General features: G+C 42.6%; 1 protein-coding gene across 1 annotated transcript; it reads left to right on the forward strand.

Moving 5' to 3' along the window:
• The first annotated feature begins 1,788 nt into the window (after positions 1–1,788).
• LOC139255691 (interleukin-17C-like) lies at positions 1,789–4,819 on the forward strand. Its single transcript, XM_070873979.1, has 3 exons — positions 1,789–1,806; positions 2,003–2,247; positions 4,585–4,819. The coding sequence occupies exons 1-3, from the start codon at positions 1,789–1,791 to the stop codon at positions 4,817–4,819; spliced, it is 498 nt and encodes a 165-aa protein (XP_070730080.1).
• The last annotated feature ends 16,192 nt before the right edge of the window (positions 4,820–21,011 follow it).

The following is a 21,011-nucleotide window of genomic DNA, read 5'->3' on the forward strand; positions in this document are numbered from 1 at the left end:
AAGAAGGTGTAACTACCACCTTGTTCTTTGAGCTGGCCTTCCCCTGCCAGTCGGGTCTCACTTCGGGCAACGATGTCAATGTCGAAGCGTCTGAGTTCCCGGGCAACGATAGCAATGCGACGTTCCGATCTGTTGCTATTGGGGTTGTCCATGAGGGTCCCGACGTTCCAGGTCCAGAACCTTATTTTGAAGAATGGAAGATGCCTGTGCGTGAGTTCTTTTAACGTGAGGTGGCCGTTGTACACCGGCTGCCACACGGGCTTAGCAGAGCAAGGTCTTGGTCCAGTGGCAAGGCAGTCCGAGATGACTGGAGACCAGGCTCTACTGTATGGGCCTAGTTACCTAGGTGGGATGTGAGCCGTAAGCACTGAGCAGCGCCTTCAGGAGAAGTGGTGGGAGATATAAGGGGTGGGGATGAGAGACGTTGGGGCCCTGCTCCATTTTAGCTTCTCGAAGGGGCGTGAAAGAGGTCAGAATGGCCGCCCCCATTCCCTTCGGCCAGATCAGAGCCTTGACAGGACCTGTAATAGCTAACTTATGTTTAAAACTCCCTCCAGCTGCTCCTGGCTCGAGCTGCCTCTGTTGTCAGGGAGATGCTTGTGTGTCCTCCCCGGGCAACGGGTCTGCACAGCCCGCCAGCCTCAAATCCCATAGAACGAGAGAGTGACACAGTGCCGCGCAATCCCGCCCAAACCCAAACTCCAAAGAGAGACACACTCAGCGCACCCCAAACCCTGTTCACCCACCCCCACACCCCGCATTAATTCCCAGAGAGCGACAGCGTACGCCAAAACCCAAACCAACCCCCTCCTCAGCTCCCAGAGACCGAGACAGCGCACCCCCAAAACCCAAACCACCGCACTCACCCTGCCCCGCCTCCGCTCCCAGTTAAAGAGAGAGCGACAGCGCCCCCCAAAACCCCCGCACCCACACCCCACCTCAACTCCCAGCGAGAGGAGCCACTGCCAGCCTCACTCCAAACCCCCGCACACCGCCCCAACCCAAACCAAATCCCCCTCACCCCACACAGAGCCCCAACTCCCAGAGAGAGCGAGAGACACCGTCCCGCACAACTTCACCCTCAACTCCCACACCCGAACCCAAACCCTCCTCACCACATCCCCACTCCAAAATCCCTCCACCCACCACCACACACCGCCTCATGCCTCCATTCCCGGAGAGAGCTGACACTCCCCCACAGCCTCACCCCCAGAACCCAAACCCTCCTTACCAACAACCCCAAACCCTGCTGCTCAACTCCCAGAGAGCTAACACTGTCTCAACTCAACCTCAAACCCCTCAACTCCCAGAACTGAAACCACCCCTGAACCCAAACCTCCTCACCACACACTCCTCCACCCACCCTCAACTCCCAGAGAGAGAGACACGCAGCTGTTGTATCTGGCATTGTGGTGCCTCCATGTTGTATCCGTGGGGTTGAGTCCTTATTAAACTCACGGGGTTGGGTTACTTCTCTGTTGTTTCTGTGCAGTTGGTTATATCTGATCTGGATGGAATATATTAGTAGACAGCAGTGCAGTCCTGAGTAGGTTGAGCGCTTGAATGGACAGGAATGCTTGCCTTTCTTTGAGATTTATTCGAAGACATGTTTTTGCAGGTTCTGACAAAAATTTGCCTAACAAACTGTCATTTGGGTATGGGAATAATTTTGCTCCGTTTTCTTAATAACTCCTCCTTCAGGATTGGCAAAATAAATAGAAGAGCAAACTGGCAGGAAATAAATAGAAGGAGGCTGAGAACATAGCAGCGTCTGGAAGGAATAGGAAAATGTGCTCAAAAGCATTGGTAAGTACATTTCAATAACTTTTAACTCCTGTCAGTTTATCTGAAGAGAAGAAGGAAACAAAGAAGGAAAGAATTTCTATAGCGCCTTTCACAATCTCAAGATGTCCCAAAGTGCTTTTGAATTGTAGTCACTGTTGTAATGTAGGAAACATATTATACAATATTAATATGCATACTGCTGATCTCTCTTTTCCAGCTTGCTTTAACTGCTTTCCTTGCAACTGTTAATGCAAATGAATATGCAGAGTTACCTTCAGATTGTAGAGATGAAATTCCACTTCATATGCTAAAGAAAAGGATCAGCATTACATACCCTTCGAGTGTTCTGAAAGAGTTGGGGAGACATGACCAATACAAAGATCACAGATGCCCAGCGTGGTCTCCTGAACTGCTGGCAAGTTCACACATTGAGGACAGGTCAATCTCACCTTGGACATACAGGTAAGATGAAATCTGCTGGCTACACAGCAATCCAGTGTTGTAGTTTTTCCATGTGGTATTCCCATGCTCCCCGCACAAAAGCTACTGTAAGATCAAGTCCCCAGATCCTAACATGAACAGATAATGGGGGGAATTTTTCGGGTGGTCAGCGGGCATGATTGGCAGCAGGTCGGGTGGGAAAAGGGTTTTTTGCCAGCAGGTCGGGACCCCGCTGTCATCCCGCCACCATGAGCTTTTCCCAGATGTCGGGTCTGTCAGTGCTGAACAGACCTGACACGCAACAGCAGGGAAGGTAATTCAGATCATTATGACCTTGTCAAGAGCCGATTAAAAAGTATTTCGAGCTCACCTCAACATTTTACGAGTTCGTCCACGGGGTCCACACTGCATGGGGATCATGTCAGGTAAGGAGTCGAGAGTTGTATGACTATTAAATCATCTCTTTACTTGACCACTGCAAATGTGGTGTAAAAGCTCCCATCTCATAGCTGTTCACTTTCCAAGCTCATAAACTGTTGCTTACTGCATTTGGAAGACAGTTTGAGCTTTCTGCAGGTTGCAAGTGTTTGGAGTAAACTCTCTATCCAGTGTCACCTCATTGGACCAACCTCTCTTACCACTGACAGATTGCTTCTGTCATCTCAAGTTCACCTGCCATCTATTACATCAACATCGGTGCCCTTGAAACTATCTCACCTTGGTCCTCAAAATCCCACCACAATCAGCTTCAACACCAATAACAACACCAACCTTCTCCAATGCTGCACAGGACACAGGGCATCAGCATCCAACCACATTGCTGCCCGGGCTGCCAGGGATGGCCTCACCATGGCCAGATTTACTTCACTTGACGCTGTACACCCTGGATGCCACATGATGCACCAGGTTGGCATCACCACACACCAACACCATAAAACATCCCTATAATGCCCAAGCCATTCCTTTCACACTCATCACCATTGCGGGGGGTACCATTATGACTCACCATTCACTGCAACTCACTAATCCACTTCCAAAGGTGCACGGAAATTGTTGAAAATAAAGATTTCAATGTTTAACAGCACATTAACAGAAACCTTACATGAACATTGCATAAACCACCCAAGTGCCTACCCTTGTGTGTTGTTAGGATTAGGATGAGGGTGAGTTTGAAGGGTAGCTAGTGAGATGGGGATGTGATAATGTAGATAAAAAGAGGGATGGGTGGAGGTGCAAGGTAAGTTGTTGTGAGTAAGGATGTGCAGGAGTAGTGTAGGGAAGGCACAGTGATGGTGATATGATGAGTCTCACAGCAGGATGAGGTTGAGTGTGGTTTTGCAGTATCGTTTCGTGATCTACTGAAATCATTGAAAGGTTTGCACAAAAATATGGTAAGATGTGGGCTAGCATCTGGTTGTGGCATGTGTACATGTACAGGGTAAGTTTCATTATATTTGAATAAGTTCATCATTTTAAAAACCTCAATTAAATCACCTTTCCTAAACTCTAGCAATACCTGTCCACATAAGTTAACCCTTTTAGTCCTGGTATCATTCTGGTGAATCTGCGCTGCACCCCCTCCAAGGCCAATATATCCTTCCAGAGGTTCAATGCCCAGAACTGAATGCGGTACTACAGATGGGGTCTGACCAAAGAAAAGGCTTGCATTTATATAGCGCCTTTCATGTCCATCAGACATCCCTAAGAGCTTTATAGCCAATGAAGTACTTTTGGAGTGCAGTCACTGCTGTAAAGTAGAAAAAGCGGCAGCCAATTTTGCGCACAGCAAGCTCCCACAAACAGCAATGTAATAATGACCAGATAATAGGTGTTGCTTGAGGGATAAATATTGGCCAGGACGCCAGGAAGAACTCCCCTTCTGTTCTGCACAATAGTGCCATGGGATCTTTTATGTCCACCCAAGAGGCCAGACAGGACATCAGTTTAATGTTTCATCCATAAGATGACACCTCTGACAGCGCAGCAATCTCTCAGTACAGCACTGGAATGTCAGCCAAAGCCAAAATTTTGTGGAGTGGGACTTGAACCCACAACCTCTGACTCAGAAGTGAGAGGACTACCAACTGAGCCAAGTCTATATAAGCCTTATTTAGATTTAACTACTTTACATGTGGGATGTATTGCACAGGTGTGTCTGTGAAGGAGGTTACAGATTGTGTATGATGTTTTTTTATTATACATTCACGGGATGTGGGTGTCGCTGACAAGATCAGCATTTATTGCCCATCCCTAGCTGGTGAGCTGCCTTCTTGAACCACTTCTGTCATGTGGTATGACTCGTGAGCACAAATTCAACTCAATTACAAGTTTAATAAATTCTATTTTCCAATGTTTTAGGTTTAATAAGGACCCTAAACGCATCCCTGAATCAATTCCAGAAGCTGTTTGTCTGTGTCGTGGATGCATCAATTTTAGTAAGATGAAGCACACATTGGATTGCACTTCAGTACCGGTGACAACAACTATGCAGGTGTATTATCGCACATCTTGTGGAAAACATAAGTTTCGGTACGAAACTAAATGGATTGAAATTGCTGTTGCTTGTACATGCATCACTCCAAAGTTGGGTTAACTAATCATTGTGCACAGCAGTTGTGTCTTACTGTGATTGTATCTGTATTTACCAGAATAATTGTATTATATCAAGATACCCTGAACTGTATTATTATTTTCTACTATTGTGAATTGGGTTCCCCTGGAAGAAAGGGGAAGGGCGTACAAAGCCCGTGTACAGTAACTGTAGTTTCACAAAGATGTATGATTTTGGACAACCAGTGTACTTTTCATATTTTTGTTTCAATACAAAAGGAAAGTACTATAAGTGATTTTGTGTAACAAAAGGGAATTGGGTAAATATGTGAAGGAAAAAATTTGCAAGGCTATGAGGAAAGAGCAGGTGGAACGGGACTAATTGGATAGCTCTTTCAAAGAGCTGGCACAAGCACATAAGAACATAATAACATAAGAAATAGGAGCAGGATTAGACCATTTGGCCCCTCGTGCCTACTCCACCATTTAATAAGATCATGGCTGATCTGATCATGGACTCAGTTCCACTTCCCTGACTGCTCCCATAACCCTTTATTCCATTATCGCTCAAAAATCTGTCTATCTCCACCTTAAATATATTCAATGACCCAGCCTCCACAGCTCTCTGGGGCAGAGAATTCCATAGATTTACAACCCTCTGACAGAAGAAATTTATCCTCATCTCAGTTTTAAATGGGCGGCAGAGAATTCCATAGATTTACAACCATCTGAGAGAAGAAATTCCTCCTCATCTCAGTTTTAAATGGGTCCCCCTTATTCTGAGACTATGTCCCCTAGTTTCAGTTTCCCCTATGGGTGGAAATATTCTTTCTGCATCCACCTTGTCCAGCCGGCTCATTATTTTATATGTTTCGATAAGATCATCTCTCATTCTTCTGAACTCCAATGTGTATAGGCTCAACCTATCTTCATAAGTCAACCCCCTCATCTCCGGAATCAACCTAGTGAACCTTCTCTGAACAGCCTCCAATGCAAGTATATCCTTCCTTAAATAAGGAGACCAAAACTGTACATAGTATTCTAGGTGTGGCCTCACCAATCCCCTCTACAGTTGTAGCAGGACTGCTCTGCTTTTATACTCTATCCCCCTTGCAATAAAGGCCAACATTCCATTTGCTTTCCTGATTACTTGCTGTACCTGCATACTAACGTTTTGTGTTTCATGCACAAGGACCCTCAGGTCTCTCTGTACTGCAGCACTTTGCAATTTTTCTCCATTTAAATTGTAATTTGCGTTTTTATTTTTTTCTGCCAAACCATGCTGGCTCTGCTTGATTGAATTATGCTTTTCCAAATGTCCCACTGCTGCTTCTTTAATAATGGACTCGAGCATTTTCCCAACGACAGATGGTAAGCTAACTGGTCTATAGTTTCCTGCTTTTTGTCTACCTCCTTTTTAAAATAGTGGCGTTACATTTGCGGTTTTCCAATCCGCTGGGACCGCCCCAGAATCCAGGGAATTTTGGTAGATTACAACCAATGCATCGACTATCTCTGCAGTCACCTCTTTTAAGACACTAGGATATAAGCCATCAGGTCCAGGGGACTTGTCCGCCTTTAGTCTCATTATTTTACTGAGTACTACTTCATTAGTTATAGTGATTGTATTAAGTTCCTCCCTACCTATAGCCCCTTGATTATCCATTATTGGGATATTTTTAGTGTCTTATACCGTGAAAACTGATACAAAATATTTGTCATTTCCCTGTTCTCCATTATTGATACCCCAGTCTCCTCCTCTCAGGGACCAACATTTATTTTAGCCACTCTTTTCCTTTTTTATGTACCTGTAGAAACTCTTACTATCTTTTTTATATTACGTGCTAGTTTTCTCTCATAATCTATCTTCCCTCCCTTTATCATTTTTTTAGTCTTTCTTTCCTGGCTTTTAAAAGGTTCCCAATCCTCTGGCCTCCCATTAGTCTAGGCCACATTGTATGCCCTTGTTTTCAATGTGATACCCTCCCTTATTTCTTTAGTTAGCCACGGATGGTTATCCCTTCTCTTACAGTTTTTCCTTCTCATTCGGATATATTTTTGTTGCGAGTTATGGAATATCTCATTAAATGTCTGCCACTGCTCATCAACCGTCCAATACATTAATCTATTTTCCCAGTCCACTTTAGCCAACTCTGCCCTCATACCTTTTGTAGTCTCCTTTATTTAAGCTGAGGACCCTTGAGAACCAACTTTCTCATTCTCCAACTGAATTTGAAATTCAACTATGTTATGCTCACTCATTCCTAGAGGATCCTTTACTAAGAGATCATTTATTAATCCTGTCTCATTACAAGTATCAGATCTAAGATAGCCTGCTCCCTGGTTGGTTCCGCAATGTACTGTTCAAGGAAACTATCCCAAATACACTATGAACTCTTCCTCAAGGCTGCCCTGGATAATTTGCTTTGTCCAATCAATATGAAGGTTAAAATCGCCCATGATTATTGCCGTTCCTTTATTACAGCCTTCCATTATTTCTTAATTTATACTCCGTCCAACAGTGTAGCTATTGTTAGGGGGCCTATAGACTACGCCCACCAGTGACTTTTTCCGCTTATTATTCCTTATCTCCGCCCAAACTGTTTCATTTGAGCCAATATCATTTCTCACTATTGCAGTGATTCCATCCTTTATCAACAGAGCTACCCCATCTCCTTTTCCTTTCTGTCTGTCCTTCCGAATTGTCAAATACCCCATAATATTTAGTTCCCCGTCCTGGTCATCTTGCAACCACGTCTCTTTAATGGCTATCAGATCATACCCATTTGTATCTATTTGTGCCGTCAACTCATCCAATTTGTTATGAATACTACCTGCATTCAGATGAAGAACATTTAAATTTGTTTTTTTACCATTTTTTCCTGCTTTGACCCCACTTTCTGATTCACCTTTATGTTTATACACTCTGTCCCTTCCTGGCACGCTCTGGTTTTCATTTCCCCCAGTGCTGCCCTGATCTATTGCCCTCTCCTTGTTATTCGACTTTTAAAATTTTCGCTCAGCTGAATCCACTCTCCCACTAATTAGTTTAAAGCTCTCTCTACAGCCCTAGTTATTTGATTCACCAGGACCCTAGTCCCAGCACGGTTTAAGTGGAGCCCATCCGAACTGGTATTGGTGCCAGTGTCCCACGAACCAAAACCCATTTCTCCCACACCGGTCTTTGAGCCACGTGTTTAAATCTCTGATCTTATTTACCCTATGCAAATTTGCTCGTGGCTTGGATAGTAATCCTGAGATTATTACCTTTGTGGTTCTGCTTTTTAATTTGGCCCCAAGCTGCTCATATTCTATCAGCAGAACCTCCTTCTTTGTCCTACCTATGTTGTTGGTACCCACGTGGACCATGACAACTGGATCTTCCCCCTCCCACTCCATGTTCCTCTGCAGCTCCGAGGAGATGTCCATAACCCTGGCACCGGGCAGGCAACACAGTCTTCGGGACTCACGCTCTCGGCTGCAGAGAACTGTTTCTATCCCCCTAATGATACTGTCCCCTACCATTACAATGTTTCTTTTTAATCCCCCCGTTTGAATGGCCCCCTGTACCATGGTGCTGTGGTCAGTTTGCTCATCCTCCCTGCAATCTCTGCTCTCGTCCACACAGGGAGTAAGAGCCTCGAACCTGTTGAACAAGAGCAAGGGCCGAGGCCGAGGCTCCTCCATTACTATATCCTGCCTTGCTTGTAGTCACACTCTCCTGTCCCTGACCACGGACCAAATTTGAATGAATTAATCTAAGAGGTGTGACTGCCTCCTGGAACACAGCGTCCAGGTAACTCTCCCCCTCCCTGATGTGTTGTAGTGTCTGCAGCTCGGACTCCAGCTCAGTAACATGGAGCCGAAGTTCCTCGAGCTGCAGACACTTGCTGCAGATGTGGTCATGATGGACCTTAATGGAGTCAACCAGCTCCTACATACAAGAGCAGAAATACATTGCCTGTCCTGCCATCCCGAATATATTTAATTAATTAGATTTAGTTTTTAGTTATTAATTCCGGCCCCTAATGTAAGGCCCATAATTTAAAGGAAAAAAAGAGAGAGAAAAACTCACCAACCAATCACTTCCCTCCATTCCTGTGACGTCGAATGTAGTCACCCTGTTCTCCTTTGTCGCCCTCTCTTACCTGCTCGTGCTGCTCCCTGCAGGGGCTAGCTCTTTTGAGTTCCGCTGCCGGTGTGGTGCTCCCTCACAGGTCTGGGTGGTTGTCGCTCTCGGTGGGCCGAATGGAAGCAAAGAAGAAAAAATGTAGTTACTGTTGTAATATAGGACATGCTGCATCCAATTTGCACACAGCAAGCTCCCACAAACAGCAATGTGATAAGTGCCAGATAATTTTTTTTAGTGATGTTGACTGAGGGATAAATATTGGCCAGAGATAACTCCCCGGCTCTTCTTCAAAATAGTGCCATGGGATCTTTTATGTCCACTTGAAAGAGCAGATGGGGTCTCAGTTTAACATTTCATCCGAAAGGCGGCAACTCTAACAGTGCAGCACTCCCTCAGTACTACTCTGGGAGTGTCAGCCTGGATTTTTGTGCTCAAATCTCTGGCATGGGACCTGAACCCACAACCTTCAGACTCAGAGGTGAGAGAGCTACTAACTGAGTAATGGCTGACACAAACGAGTAAAACAAAGTAAAAGGAAGTAAAACTGCAACATATTGAAATTCCTGTTATTTAGTTGGTAGCAGGGAAGTGTGAAACCTAGAAAAATTAGTCTTTCTCTTTGCAATTTTGTTTTATCTGCCTGCTTTTAAAGTGGCTATACAGACGCGAAGCAAAGCTAAATTACTTTTCATAGAATCATAGGATCATATAGCACAGAAGAAAGCCATTCAGGCCATTGTGCCTGTGCCAGCTCTTTGAAAGAGTTGTCCAAATAATCCTACTCTGCTGCTCTTTCCCCATAGCCCTCCATTTTTTTCCCTTTTCACGTATATATCCAATTTCCTTTTGAAAGTTACTATAGAATCTGCTTCCACCACCCTTTCAGACAGTGCATTCCAGATCACAACAACTTGCTGTGTCATTTTTCTTTTCCTCATGTAGCCTTCTGTTTCTTTTGCCAATTACCTTGAATAAATAGAACTTTTTTTTCTGTAGATTGAGGCACTTTTTCCTTGGCAACTGTGATATATTCACAGAGCACAAGCACACACAGCTTCTAACATGGCAGGCAGCTCTCTCGGAAGCCTCCGGAAATCTGCCTGGTTCTGTTCAATTATTAACTGTGCAATTGCAGTACACAATATCTCCACATCCATAGTGTGGAGCTACAAACATTGCAAGCTTACGGACATTACACTTATCGCTCCTTAATGAAGAAGTTATAATAACAAACATCAAACATAACTTTCATGCTTATACATAACACAGGATATAAACTTATTTTTTTTCATATTTACAAATTTAACTTTACCATTTGTTTTCTGTTTCGAAGAGGACACCTTCGCTCTCGAACAGAACCTTCCAAACATGGTGTCGAATCTAAACTCATTCGAGGCTCATCCTGAGGAATGTTTTCCTCCACGGAATTTCCTTGATTTTCATTTGAATTCACTCTAGCTTCAGGCTCTTTGTTTTCCTGACTCGGACTCAGACTTTCATTCTGATTCTCTCCTGGATTTGTTTCCAGTACATTGGATTTAGGATTTGCTACTGGTGTATCAAAACTATCTGATGAGTCAGATATAATTGAATCATTCCCACCTTCAACTCCTTCCATGTCTGTAGGTAAAATATGATCAATATGAACAAATCTAACCTGTCCATTATCAAACATCTTTACCAAATATGTGCGAGGACCACATATCTTCACCACTCTTCCTGGTAACCACTTTACCCATTTATGGTGATGGTTCTTCACTCTCATCTTCTGGTTTAATTTCACACTTCTCTCTTTTACTTTACCTCTATCATGATTCTCTTTGTGTCTTAATTGTGTCTCTTCTACGGACTGTGCCAAATTTGGTTTTAACAACGAGAATCTGGTTTGTGGCTGTCGTTTGAGAAACAACTCTGCTGGTGTTCTACCAGTAGTTGTATGAGGAGTATTTCGATATGTATTCAAAAAATTAGCCAATTTGTGATCCAATGACAACTGTCATTTCCTTGGATTTGGATCGAACATTTGTTTTATGAGGGCTCATTTTATAATTTGTACAGTGCGCTCTGCTGCATCATTCAAAGCAAGATGGTATGGTGGAACCTTGGTATGTTTCACACCATTTTTGCTTGTGAATTATGCAAATTCTTCTGAACAAAATAGTGGTCCATTATCCGAAACAATTTCTTCAGGGAGGCCAAATGAAGAAAATTATTTTCGTAAAATGTCCAATGTTTTACTTGTTGTTATTTTCCACATTGGAAACACATCAACCCACTTCGAATGGCTATCAATCAGAATGAACAATTGTTGTCCTTCTAACTCAGCAAAATCAATGTGTAGCCTTTGCCACACCCTGGGAGGCCATTTCCATGGCTGTAATGGTACTGGTGCTGGTTGCTTGCTTACCGATTGACATGTCGTACACTGACTCACGATGTACTCTATATCTTTATCAAGACCTGGCCACCATAAATAACTGCGTGCAAAGCTCTTGGTCAAGCACATTCCCAGGTGCTGGTCATGGAGGTCTCCTAATAATTTGGACTTGAATTTATTTGGTTTCACCACTCTTGCACCCCACATGATACAATCTTTATCGACTGATAATTCATTCCTACGAATGAAGAATGGATGTGTATCTTTGTCTGTTACCTGGTTTGGCCATCCATTTGCAATATACTCATACACCTTTGACATCACTGGGTCATGTTTGGCTGCTCTACCAATCTCTTCAGCTGTGACTTGCAGTTCATCAATGTATGAAAAATAAAACACTTCTTCCCTATTGGGTGTAACTTGTGATGGGGAAGGCAATCGAGACATTGCATCAGCATTACTGTGATCAGCTGATCATCTGTATTCAATATCATATGTATATGCGGACAAAATCAAAGCCCATCTCTGCATTCGGGCTGCAGCTAATGTTGGAACTGGGGTCTTTGGATGGAGGATTGCTGTTGGGGGCTTATAGTCCGTAACGATGGTAAACTTACGACCATACAAGTATTTGTGAAACTTCTTGACCCCAAAAATTAATGCCAAAGCTTCCCTTTCAATTTGCGCATAATTACGCTCACTGGTACTGAGAGTGCGTGAAGCAAAAGCAATTGGTCTCTCCTCCCCACTACGTGATACATGAGAGATCACTGCCCCAACTCCATACGGAGAGGCATCACATGCTAGCTTAATCTCCTTAGATATGTCATAGTGAACTAACATGGTGCTCTCTACCAATTTGCTTTTACCCTCCTTGAATGCTGTATCACATTCTTTTGACCACTTCCAATGGACCTGTTTTTTCAATCGTTCATTCAGTGGATGTAATACTGTAGCCAAATTTGGTAGGAACTTCCCATAATAGTTCAAAAGATCCAAGAATGAACGAAGTTCAGTGACATTCCTGGGAGTGGGTGCATTTCTAATTGCATCCAATTTTTTCATGGTTGGATGTAAACTATCTTTGTCTACTCTGTACCCTAAGTACTCCACTGAGTTTTGAAATAACTCACACTTACGAGCAGACACTCATACTCTGTGCTGCTCTAGCCGTTTGAGGACTTGATTCAATATGTTATTATGAATTTGCCTATTTGGTGCTGAAATTAGTATGTCATCCAAATAACATACTACCCCTTCAATACCTTGCAAAATCTGGTTCATCACCCCTTGGAATATGGCAGGGGTGGAAGACACTCCAAACGGTAGCGTATTAAATTGATATAGGCCTAGATGAGTATTTATAGTGAAACATGACTTGGACTCCTCATCTAGTTCAAGCTGTAAGTAGGCATTCGTAAGACCCAGTTTTGAGAAGTTCTGACCATCTGTCAGTGTTGTGAACAAATCTTCTATATTCAGCAATGTATTGGGGACATTACCCTCTAGAACCTGGTTTACGGTTACTTTATAATCACCACACAATATTACCTTACCATCGGACTTAGGTACAACAACAATGGATGTAGCCCAATCTATCTTACAAATAATGTTCTCAGTCGCTAATCTTTTGAGTTCTTGCTCCACTTTCTCCTTGAGTGCATATGGTACAAAACGTGGCTTGTAGTAAACCGATCTAGCGTCCTTCTGTACCCTGACACTCGCCTTGAAGCCTTGGATCGGACTGCCCGTTTCACACAACACCTTCGGATACTTTTTGATAACATCATCCGTTGATGAAATTCTCGCTTCCACACAGAAAATCTTACTCCAATCCAGCTTCAGTGAGCTCAACCAATTTCTTCCTAGTAAGGCAGACTTGTCTCCTTTCACTACTATTAGAGGCAAGTTCTGAAATTGATCTTTATATTTCACCGGTACGGTGATACGACCTACCACAGGAATTTTCTCTCCCGAGTAGCTTCGCAGCTCTATCTTGGATTTCTCCAGTTGGAAATCACGCAATTTGTTGAGGTACAGCGACTCCGGTACTACATTCACGGATGCACCCTTATCAATTTCCATTGGTATCTTGAATCCCGCAACATCTATGTGGATTTTGATGCTTTCTGAATCGCTGTCCGTTAACCTCGTGCTCCTGATGACGTATAACTCTAACATCTCCTCGTCCTGTTGTTGTTCTTCCATGTTATGTAGTCTCTTGGGATTTCTACTCATAGCTTTGAACGCTGGACTCATAGCTTTAAAAACTGGTTTACCCTTCAGTCAGCATGCCTTTGCAAGATGCCCAGTCTTTCTGCAGAAGAAACACTCTGCCTTCACATATGGACAACTTTGAGCAATGTGTTGTCCCAGGCACCTATAGCATGACTTCGACGTTCTGTTAGAATTTCTAGTTTCTGAGACTTTGGACCCCCACCATCTTTTACTTTGAACCTGCAGGTGATTCACCTCGGTTGACTGACAACCGTAATTATTATTTAATTCTCGGGAATATTGTTTGGCCATGCCCATCAACCTCGCTGTCTGACAAGCAATCACAAAAGTCAAGTCATCCGTCATCAATAACTTCCTTCTGATCGCATCATTTTTCACCCCATAAACAAAACGATCCCGTAATGCTCGGTTTTGAAAGTTTCCAAAATTACAGTGCATCGATAGCTTTTTTAATGCTACAATGTAATCACTGGTACGTTCATCAGCCTTTTGATTCTGAATCCCGAAACGATAGCTTTCAGCAATTTCTAACGGTTTGGGATTATAGTGCTGCTCCAGCTTCGTTAAAATCTCTTTAAGCGTTGTGTCCTTTGGCTCGTCAGGCACAAGCAGAATTACAAGTGTGTCATACAATGCCGGACCTGCCTCCGATAAGATCGTTCTCTTACGTTCTAACACAGCCCGGTTCTGGACTGCATTGTCTGGATTCAATTATGTTATTTGCAGTGAAATACATTTCTAGCCGACATACGCTTTTAAACATTCCTGGTCATGTCTATATTCCCCCAAATGTCCGATTACACCTGACATTTTAATCTCTAGCTGTTCACACTGTGTGCTGTATTTTAGCTCGGATTTTGAAGCTTTTTTTCCAAAGACAGAAACTTCCAAAGTCTCTCTGTCGGCTGGCTGAATCCTTCACCAACAAAATTTAAGCTTTAAATCATTCGAAAAATTCCATCTCAATCGTCAAAAGTGATATATTCACAGAGCACAAGCACACACAGCTTCTAACATGGCAGGCAGCTCTCTTGGAAGCCTCCGGAAATCTGCCTGGTTCTGTTTAATTATTAACTGTGCAATTGCAGTACACAATACGTCCACATCCATAGTGTGGAGCTACAAACATTACAAGCTTACGGACATTACACTTATCGCTCCTTAATGAAGAAGTTATAATAACAAACATCAAACATAACTTTCATGCTTATACATAACACAGGATATAAACTTATTTTTTTTCATATTTACAAATTTAACTTTACCATTTGTTTTCTGTTTCGAAGAGGACACCATCACTCTCGAACAGAACCTTCCAAACATGGTGTCGAATCTAAACTCATTCGAGGCTCATCCTGAGGAATGTTTTCCTCCACGGAATTTCCTTGATTTTCATTTGAACTCACTCTAGCTTCAGGCTCTTTGTTTTCCTGACTCGGACTCAGACTTTCATTCTGATTCTCTCCTGGATTTGTTTCCAGTACATTGGATTTAGGATTTGCTACTGGTGTATCAAAACTATCTGATGAGTCAGATATAATTGAATCATTCCCACCTTCAACTCCTTCCATGTCTGTAGGTAAAATATGATCAATATGAACAAATCTAACCTGTCCATTATCAAACATCTTTACCAAATATGTGCGAGGACCACATATCTTCACCACTCTTCCTGGTAACCACTTTACCCATTTATGGTGATGGTTCTTCACTCTCATCTTCTGGTTTAATTTCACACTTCTCTCTTTTACTTTACCTCTATCATGATTCTCTTTGTGTCTTAATTGTGTCTCTTCTACGGACTGTGCCAAATTTGGTTTTAACAACGAGAATCTGGTTTGTGGCTGTCGTTTGAGAAACAACTCTGCTGGTGTTCTACCAGTAGTTGTATGAGGAGTATTTCGATTTGTATTCAAAAAATTAGCCAATTTGTGATCCAATGACAACTGTCATTTCCTTGGATTTGGATCGAACATTTGTTTTATGAGGGCTCATTTTATAATTTGTACAGTGCGCTCTGCTGCATCATTCAAAGCAAGATGGTATAGAAACATAGAAACATAGAAAATAGGTGCAGGAGTAGGCCATTCGGCCCTTCAAGCCTGCACCGCCATTCAATGAGTTCATGGCTGAACATGCAACCTCAGTACCCCATTCCTGCTTTCTCGCCATACCCCTTGATCCCCCTAGTAGTAAAGACTATAGCTAACTCCTTTTTGAATATATTTAGTGAATTCGCCTCAACTACTTTCTGTGGTAGAGAATTCCACAGGTTCACCACTCTCTGGGTGAAGAAGTTTCTCCTCATCTCGGTCCTAAATGGCTTACCCCTTATCCTTAGACTGTGACCCCTGGTTCTGAACTTCCCCAACATTGGGAACATTCTTCCTACATCTAACCTGTCTAAACCCGTCAGAATTTTAAACGTTTCTATGAGATCCCCTCTCATTCTTCTGAACTCCAGTGAATACAAGCCCAGTTGATGCAGTCTTTCTTGATATGTCAGTCCTGCCATCCCGGGAATCAGTCTGGTTAACCTTCGCTGCACTCCCTCAATAGCAAAAATGTCCTTCCTCAAGTTAGGAGACCAAAACTGTACACAATACTCCAGGTGTGGCCTCACCAAGCCCTGTACAACTGTAGCAATACCTCCCTGCCCCTGTACTCAAATCCCTTCGCTATGAAGGCCAACATGCCATTTGCTTTCTTAACCGCCTGCTGTACCTGCATGCCAACCTTCAATGACTGATGTACCATGACACCCAGGTCTCGTTGCACCTCCTCTTTTCCTAATCTGTCACCATTCAGATAATAGTCTGTCTCTCTGTTTTTACCAGCAAATTTGTCTATTTTTAAACATAATAACTTTAATTCCAATTAATTTAAATGTGTGGTCTGTTTTTTTTATTATTTTGTGTGATTGCTTTTGTGGTGGAACCTTGGTATGTTTCACACCATTTTTGCTTGTGAATTGTGCAAATTCTTCTGAACAAAATTGTGGTCCATTATCCGAAACAATTTCTTCAGGGAGGCCAAATGAAGAAAATAATTTTCGTAAAATGTCCAATGTTTTACTTGTTGTTATTTTCCACATTGGAAACACATCAACCCACTTCGAATGGCTATCAATCACAATGAACAATTGTTGTCTTTCTAACTCAGCAAAATCAATGTGTAGCCTTTGCCACACCCTGGGAGGCCATTTCCATGGCGGTAATGGTACTGGTGCTGGTTGCTTGCTTACCGATTGACATGTCGTACACTGATTCACGATGTACTCTATATCTTTATCAAGACCTGGCCACCATAGATAACTGCGTGCAAAGCTCTTGGTCAAGCACATTCCCAGGTGCTGGTCATGAGATCTCCTAATAATTTGGACTTGAATTTATTTGGTTTCACCACTCTTGCACCCCACATGATACAATCTTTATCGACTGATAATTCATTCCTACGAATGAAGAATGGATGTGTATCTTTGTCTGTTACCTGGTTTGGCCATCCATTTGCAATATACTCATACACCTTTGACATCACTGGGTCGTGTTTGGCTGCTCTACCAATCTCTTCAGCTGTGACTGGCAGTTCATCAATGTATGAAAAATAAAACACTTCTTCCCTATTGGGTGTAACTTGTGATGGGGAAGGCAATCGAGACATTGCATCAGCATTACTGTGATCAGCTGATCATCTGTATTCAATATCATATGTATATGCGGACAAAATCAAAGCCCACCTCTGCATTCGGGCTGCAGCTAATGTTGGAACTGGGGTCTTTGGATGGAGGATTGCTGTTGGGGGCTTATAGTCCGTAACGATGGTAAACTTACGACCATACAAGTATTTGTGAAACTTCTTGACCCCAAAAATTAATGCCAAAGCTTCCCTTTCAATTTGCGCATAATTACGCTCACTGGCACTGAGAGTGCGTAAAGCAAAAGCAATTGGTCTCTCCTCCCCACTACGTGATACATGAGAGATCACTGCCCCAACTCCATACGGAGAGGCATCACATGCTAGCTTAATCTCCTTAGATATGTCATAGTGAACTAACATGGTGCTCTCTACCAATTTGCTTTTACCCTCCTTGAATGCTGTATCACATTCTTTTGACCACTTCCAATGGACCTGTTTTTTTAATCGTTCATTCAGTGGATGTAATACTGTAGCCAAATTTGGTAGGAACTTCCCATAATAGTTCAAAAGACCCAAGAATGAACGAAGTTCAGTGACATTCCTGGGAGTGGGTGCATTTCTAATTGCATCCAATTTTTTTCATGGTTGGATGTAAACTATCTTTGTCTACTCTGTACCCTAAGTACTCCACTGAGTTTTGAAATAACTCACACTTACGAGCAGACACTCGTACTCTGTGCTGCTCTAGCCGTTTGAGGACTTGATTCAATATGTTATTATGAATTTTCCTATTTGGTGCTGAAATTAGTATGTCATCCAAATAACATACTATCCCTTCAATACCTTGCAAAATCTGGTTCATCACCCCTTGGAATATGGCAGGGGCAGAAGACACTCCAAACGGTAGCCTATTAAATTGATATAGGCCTAGATGAGTATTTGGAGTCAAACATGACTTGGACTCCTCATCTAGTTCAAGCTGTAAGTAGGCATTCGTAAGACCCAGTTTTGAGAAGTTCTGACCATCTGTCAGTGTTGTGAACAAATCTTCTATATTCAGCAATGTATTGGGGACATTACTCTCTCGAACCTGGTTTACGGTTACTTTATGATCACCACACAATATTACCTTACCATCGGACTTAGGTACAACAACAATGGATGTAGCCCAATCTATCTTACAAATAATGTTCTCAGTCGCTAATCTTTTGAGTTCTTGCTCCACTTTCTCCTTGAGTGCATATGGTACAAAACGTGGCTTGTAGTAAACCGATCTAGCGTCCTTCTGTACCCTGACACTCGCCTTGAAGCCTTGGATCGGACTGCCCGTTTCACACAACACCTTCGGATACTTTTTGATAACATCATCCGTTGATGAAATTCTCGCTTCCACACAGAAAATCTTACTCCAATCCAGCTTCAGTGAGCTCAACCAATTTCTTCCTAGTAAGGCAGACTTGTCTCCTTTCACTACTATTAGAGGCAAGTTCTGAAATTGATCTTTATATTTCACCGGTACGGTGATACGACCTACCACAGGAATTTTCTCTCCCGAGTAGCTTCGCAGCTCTATCTTGGATTTCTCCAGTTGGAAATCACGCAATTTGTTGAGGTATAGCGACTCCGGTACTACACTCACGGATGCACCCGTATCAATTTCCATTGGTATCTTGAATCCCGCAACATCTATGTGGATTTTGATGCTTTCTGAATCGCTGTCCGTTAACCTCATGCTCCTGATGACGTATAACTCTAACATCTCATCATCCTGTTGTTGTTCTTCCATGTTATGTAGTCTCTTGGGATTTCTACTCATAGCTTTGAACGCTGGACTCATAGCTTTAAAAACTGGTTTACCCTTCAGTCAGCATGCCTTTGCAAGATGCCCAGTCTTTCTGCAGAAGAAACACTCTGCCTTCACGTATGGACAACTTTGAGCAATGTGTTGTCCCAGGCACCTATAGCATGACTTCGACGCTTTGTTAGAATTTCTAGTTTCTGAGACTTTGGACCCCCACCATCTTTTACTTTGAACCTGCAGGTGATTCACCTCGGTTGACTGACAACCGTAATTATTATTTAATTCTCGGGAATATTGTTTGGCCATGCCCATCGACCTCGCTGTCTGACAAGCAATCACAAAAGTCAAGTCATCCGTCGTCAATAACTTCCTTCTGATCGCATCATTTTTCACCCCATAAACAAAACGACCCCGTAATGCTCGGTTTTGAAAGTTTCCAAAATTACAGTGCATCGATAGCTTTTTTAATGCTACAATGTAATCACTGGTACGTTCATCAGCCTTTTGATTCTGAATCCCGAAACGATAGCTTTCAGCAATTTCTAACGGTTTGGGATTATAGTGCTGCTCCAGCTTCGTTAAAATCTCTTTAAGCATTGTGTCCTTTGGCTCGTCAGGCACAAGCAGATTTACAAGTGTGTCATACAATGCCGGACCTGCCTCCGATAAGATCGCTCTCTTATGTTCTAACACATCCCGGTTCTGGACTGCATTGTCTGGATTCAATTATGTTATTTGCAGTGAAATACATTTCTAGCCGACATACGCTTTTAAACATTCCTGGTCATGTCTATATTCCCCCAAATGTCCGATTACACCTGCCATTTTAATCTCTAGCTGTTCACACTGTGTGCTGTATTTTAGCTCGGATTTTGAAGCTTTTTTTCCAAAGACAGAAACTTCCAAAGTCTCTCTGTCGGCTGGCTGAATCCTTCACCAACAAAATTTAAGCTTTAAATCATCCGAAAAATTCCATCTCAATCGTCAAAAGTGATATATTCACAGAGCACAAGCACACACAGCTTCTAACATGGCAGGCAGCTCTCTTGGACGACTCCGGAAATCTGCCTGGTTCTGTTTAATTATTAACTGTGCAATTGCAGTATACAATACGTCCACATCCATAGTGTGGAGCTACAAACATTACAAGCTTACAGACATTACAGCAACTTTCCCACCTGTGCACACCTTGGATCAATTTTGTTTTTAAACACTTCCCATACTTCAGTGTGTTCGCACTTGCACTGGAGGCAAAGCATCCACAAAAATAATTTATCTGTGGGAAAAGGCTGACTGCGCACTGCAGAGGCAGACACCTGGAGGCAAAAAAACAAATCTCAATCTCGGGTGAAGCAAAACATTTAACAGCCCCGTCAGACTACACATCATCTTGTTCGTTTTTCCCATTGGTTAACTATCATCCTTATGGAGTATTACACAGAATGACATCGAATTTACAGCACAGAAACAGACCATTCAGCCCAACTGGTCCATGCCAGTGTTTATGCTCCACACGAGCCTTCTCCCACACTACTTCAGCTTATTTATTCCTTTCTCCCTCATGTGTTTATCTAGCTTCTCCTTAAAAAGCATCTGTGCTATTCGCCTCAACTACTCCTTGTGGTAGCAAGTTCCACATTCTCACCATTCTCTGAGTAAAGAAGTTTAATGTAAATAGTACTTTCCTGGGCAGCACTGCTACCTCTTTTGTGCATTTCCTGGCAAGAGTATAAATAGTTGATATTTTCTTAACAAAAAGAGCTGAGCAGCAGCATTACTCACTCCTGTTTTGTATCCTTTGGAGACCATGTGTACGAGGAGAGTGAGCATAGCCTTCATCTTCAACTGTAATAAAAATTGTTACGGTTGTGAAGGAACTTTGTGTAAGTGCGATGTACCACAAACAAAGTAGGTGTGTCAAATTTTTGTTTTGATAACACTCCTGTGAAGCACCTTGGGACATTTTACTATGTTAAGGTGCTGTATAAATACAAGTTGTAGTCGTTATATTTGTTTAAATTTAGTGAAATGATCCATAACCAAGCAAGGTC

The sequence above is a fragment of the Pristiophorus japonicus genome, chromosome 1, assembly GCF_044704955.1.
Source record: "Pristiophorus japonicus isolate sPriJap1 chromosome 1, sPriJap1.hap1, whole genome shotgun sequence".
NCBI classification, from domain to species: Eukaryota; Metazoa; Chordata; class Chondrichthyes; family Pristiophoridae; genus Pristiophorus; species Pristiophorus japonicus.

Excerpts from the sequence above, each read along its gene's own strand:
- LOC139255691 (XM_070873979.1), top strand. Across the intron at positions 2,248-4,584 it reads ATCTCACCTTGGACATACAG|GTTTAATAAGGACCCTAAAC; the intron begins GTAAGATGAAAT and ends CCAATGTTTTAG.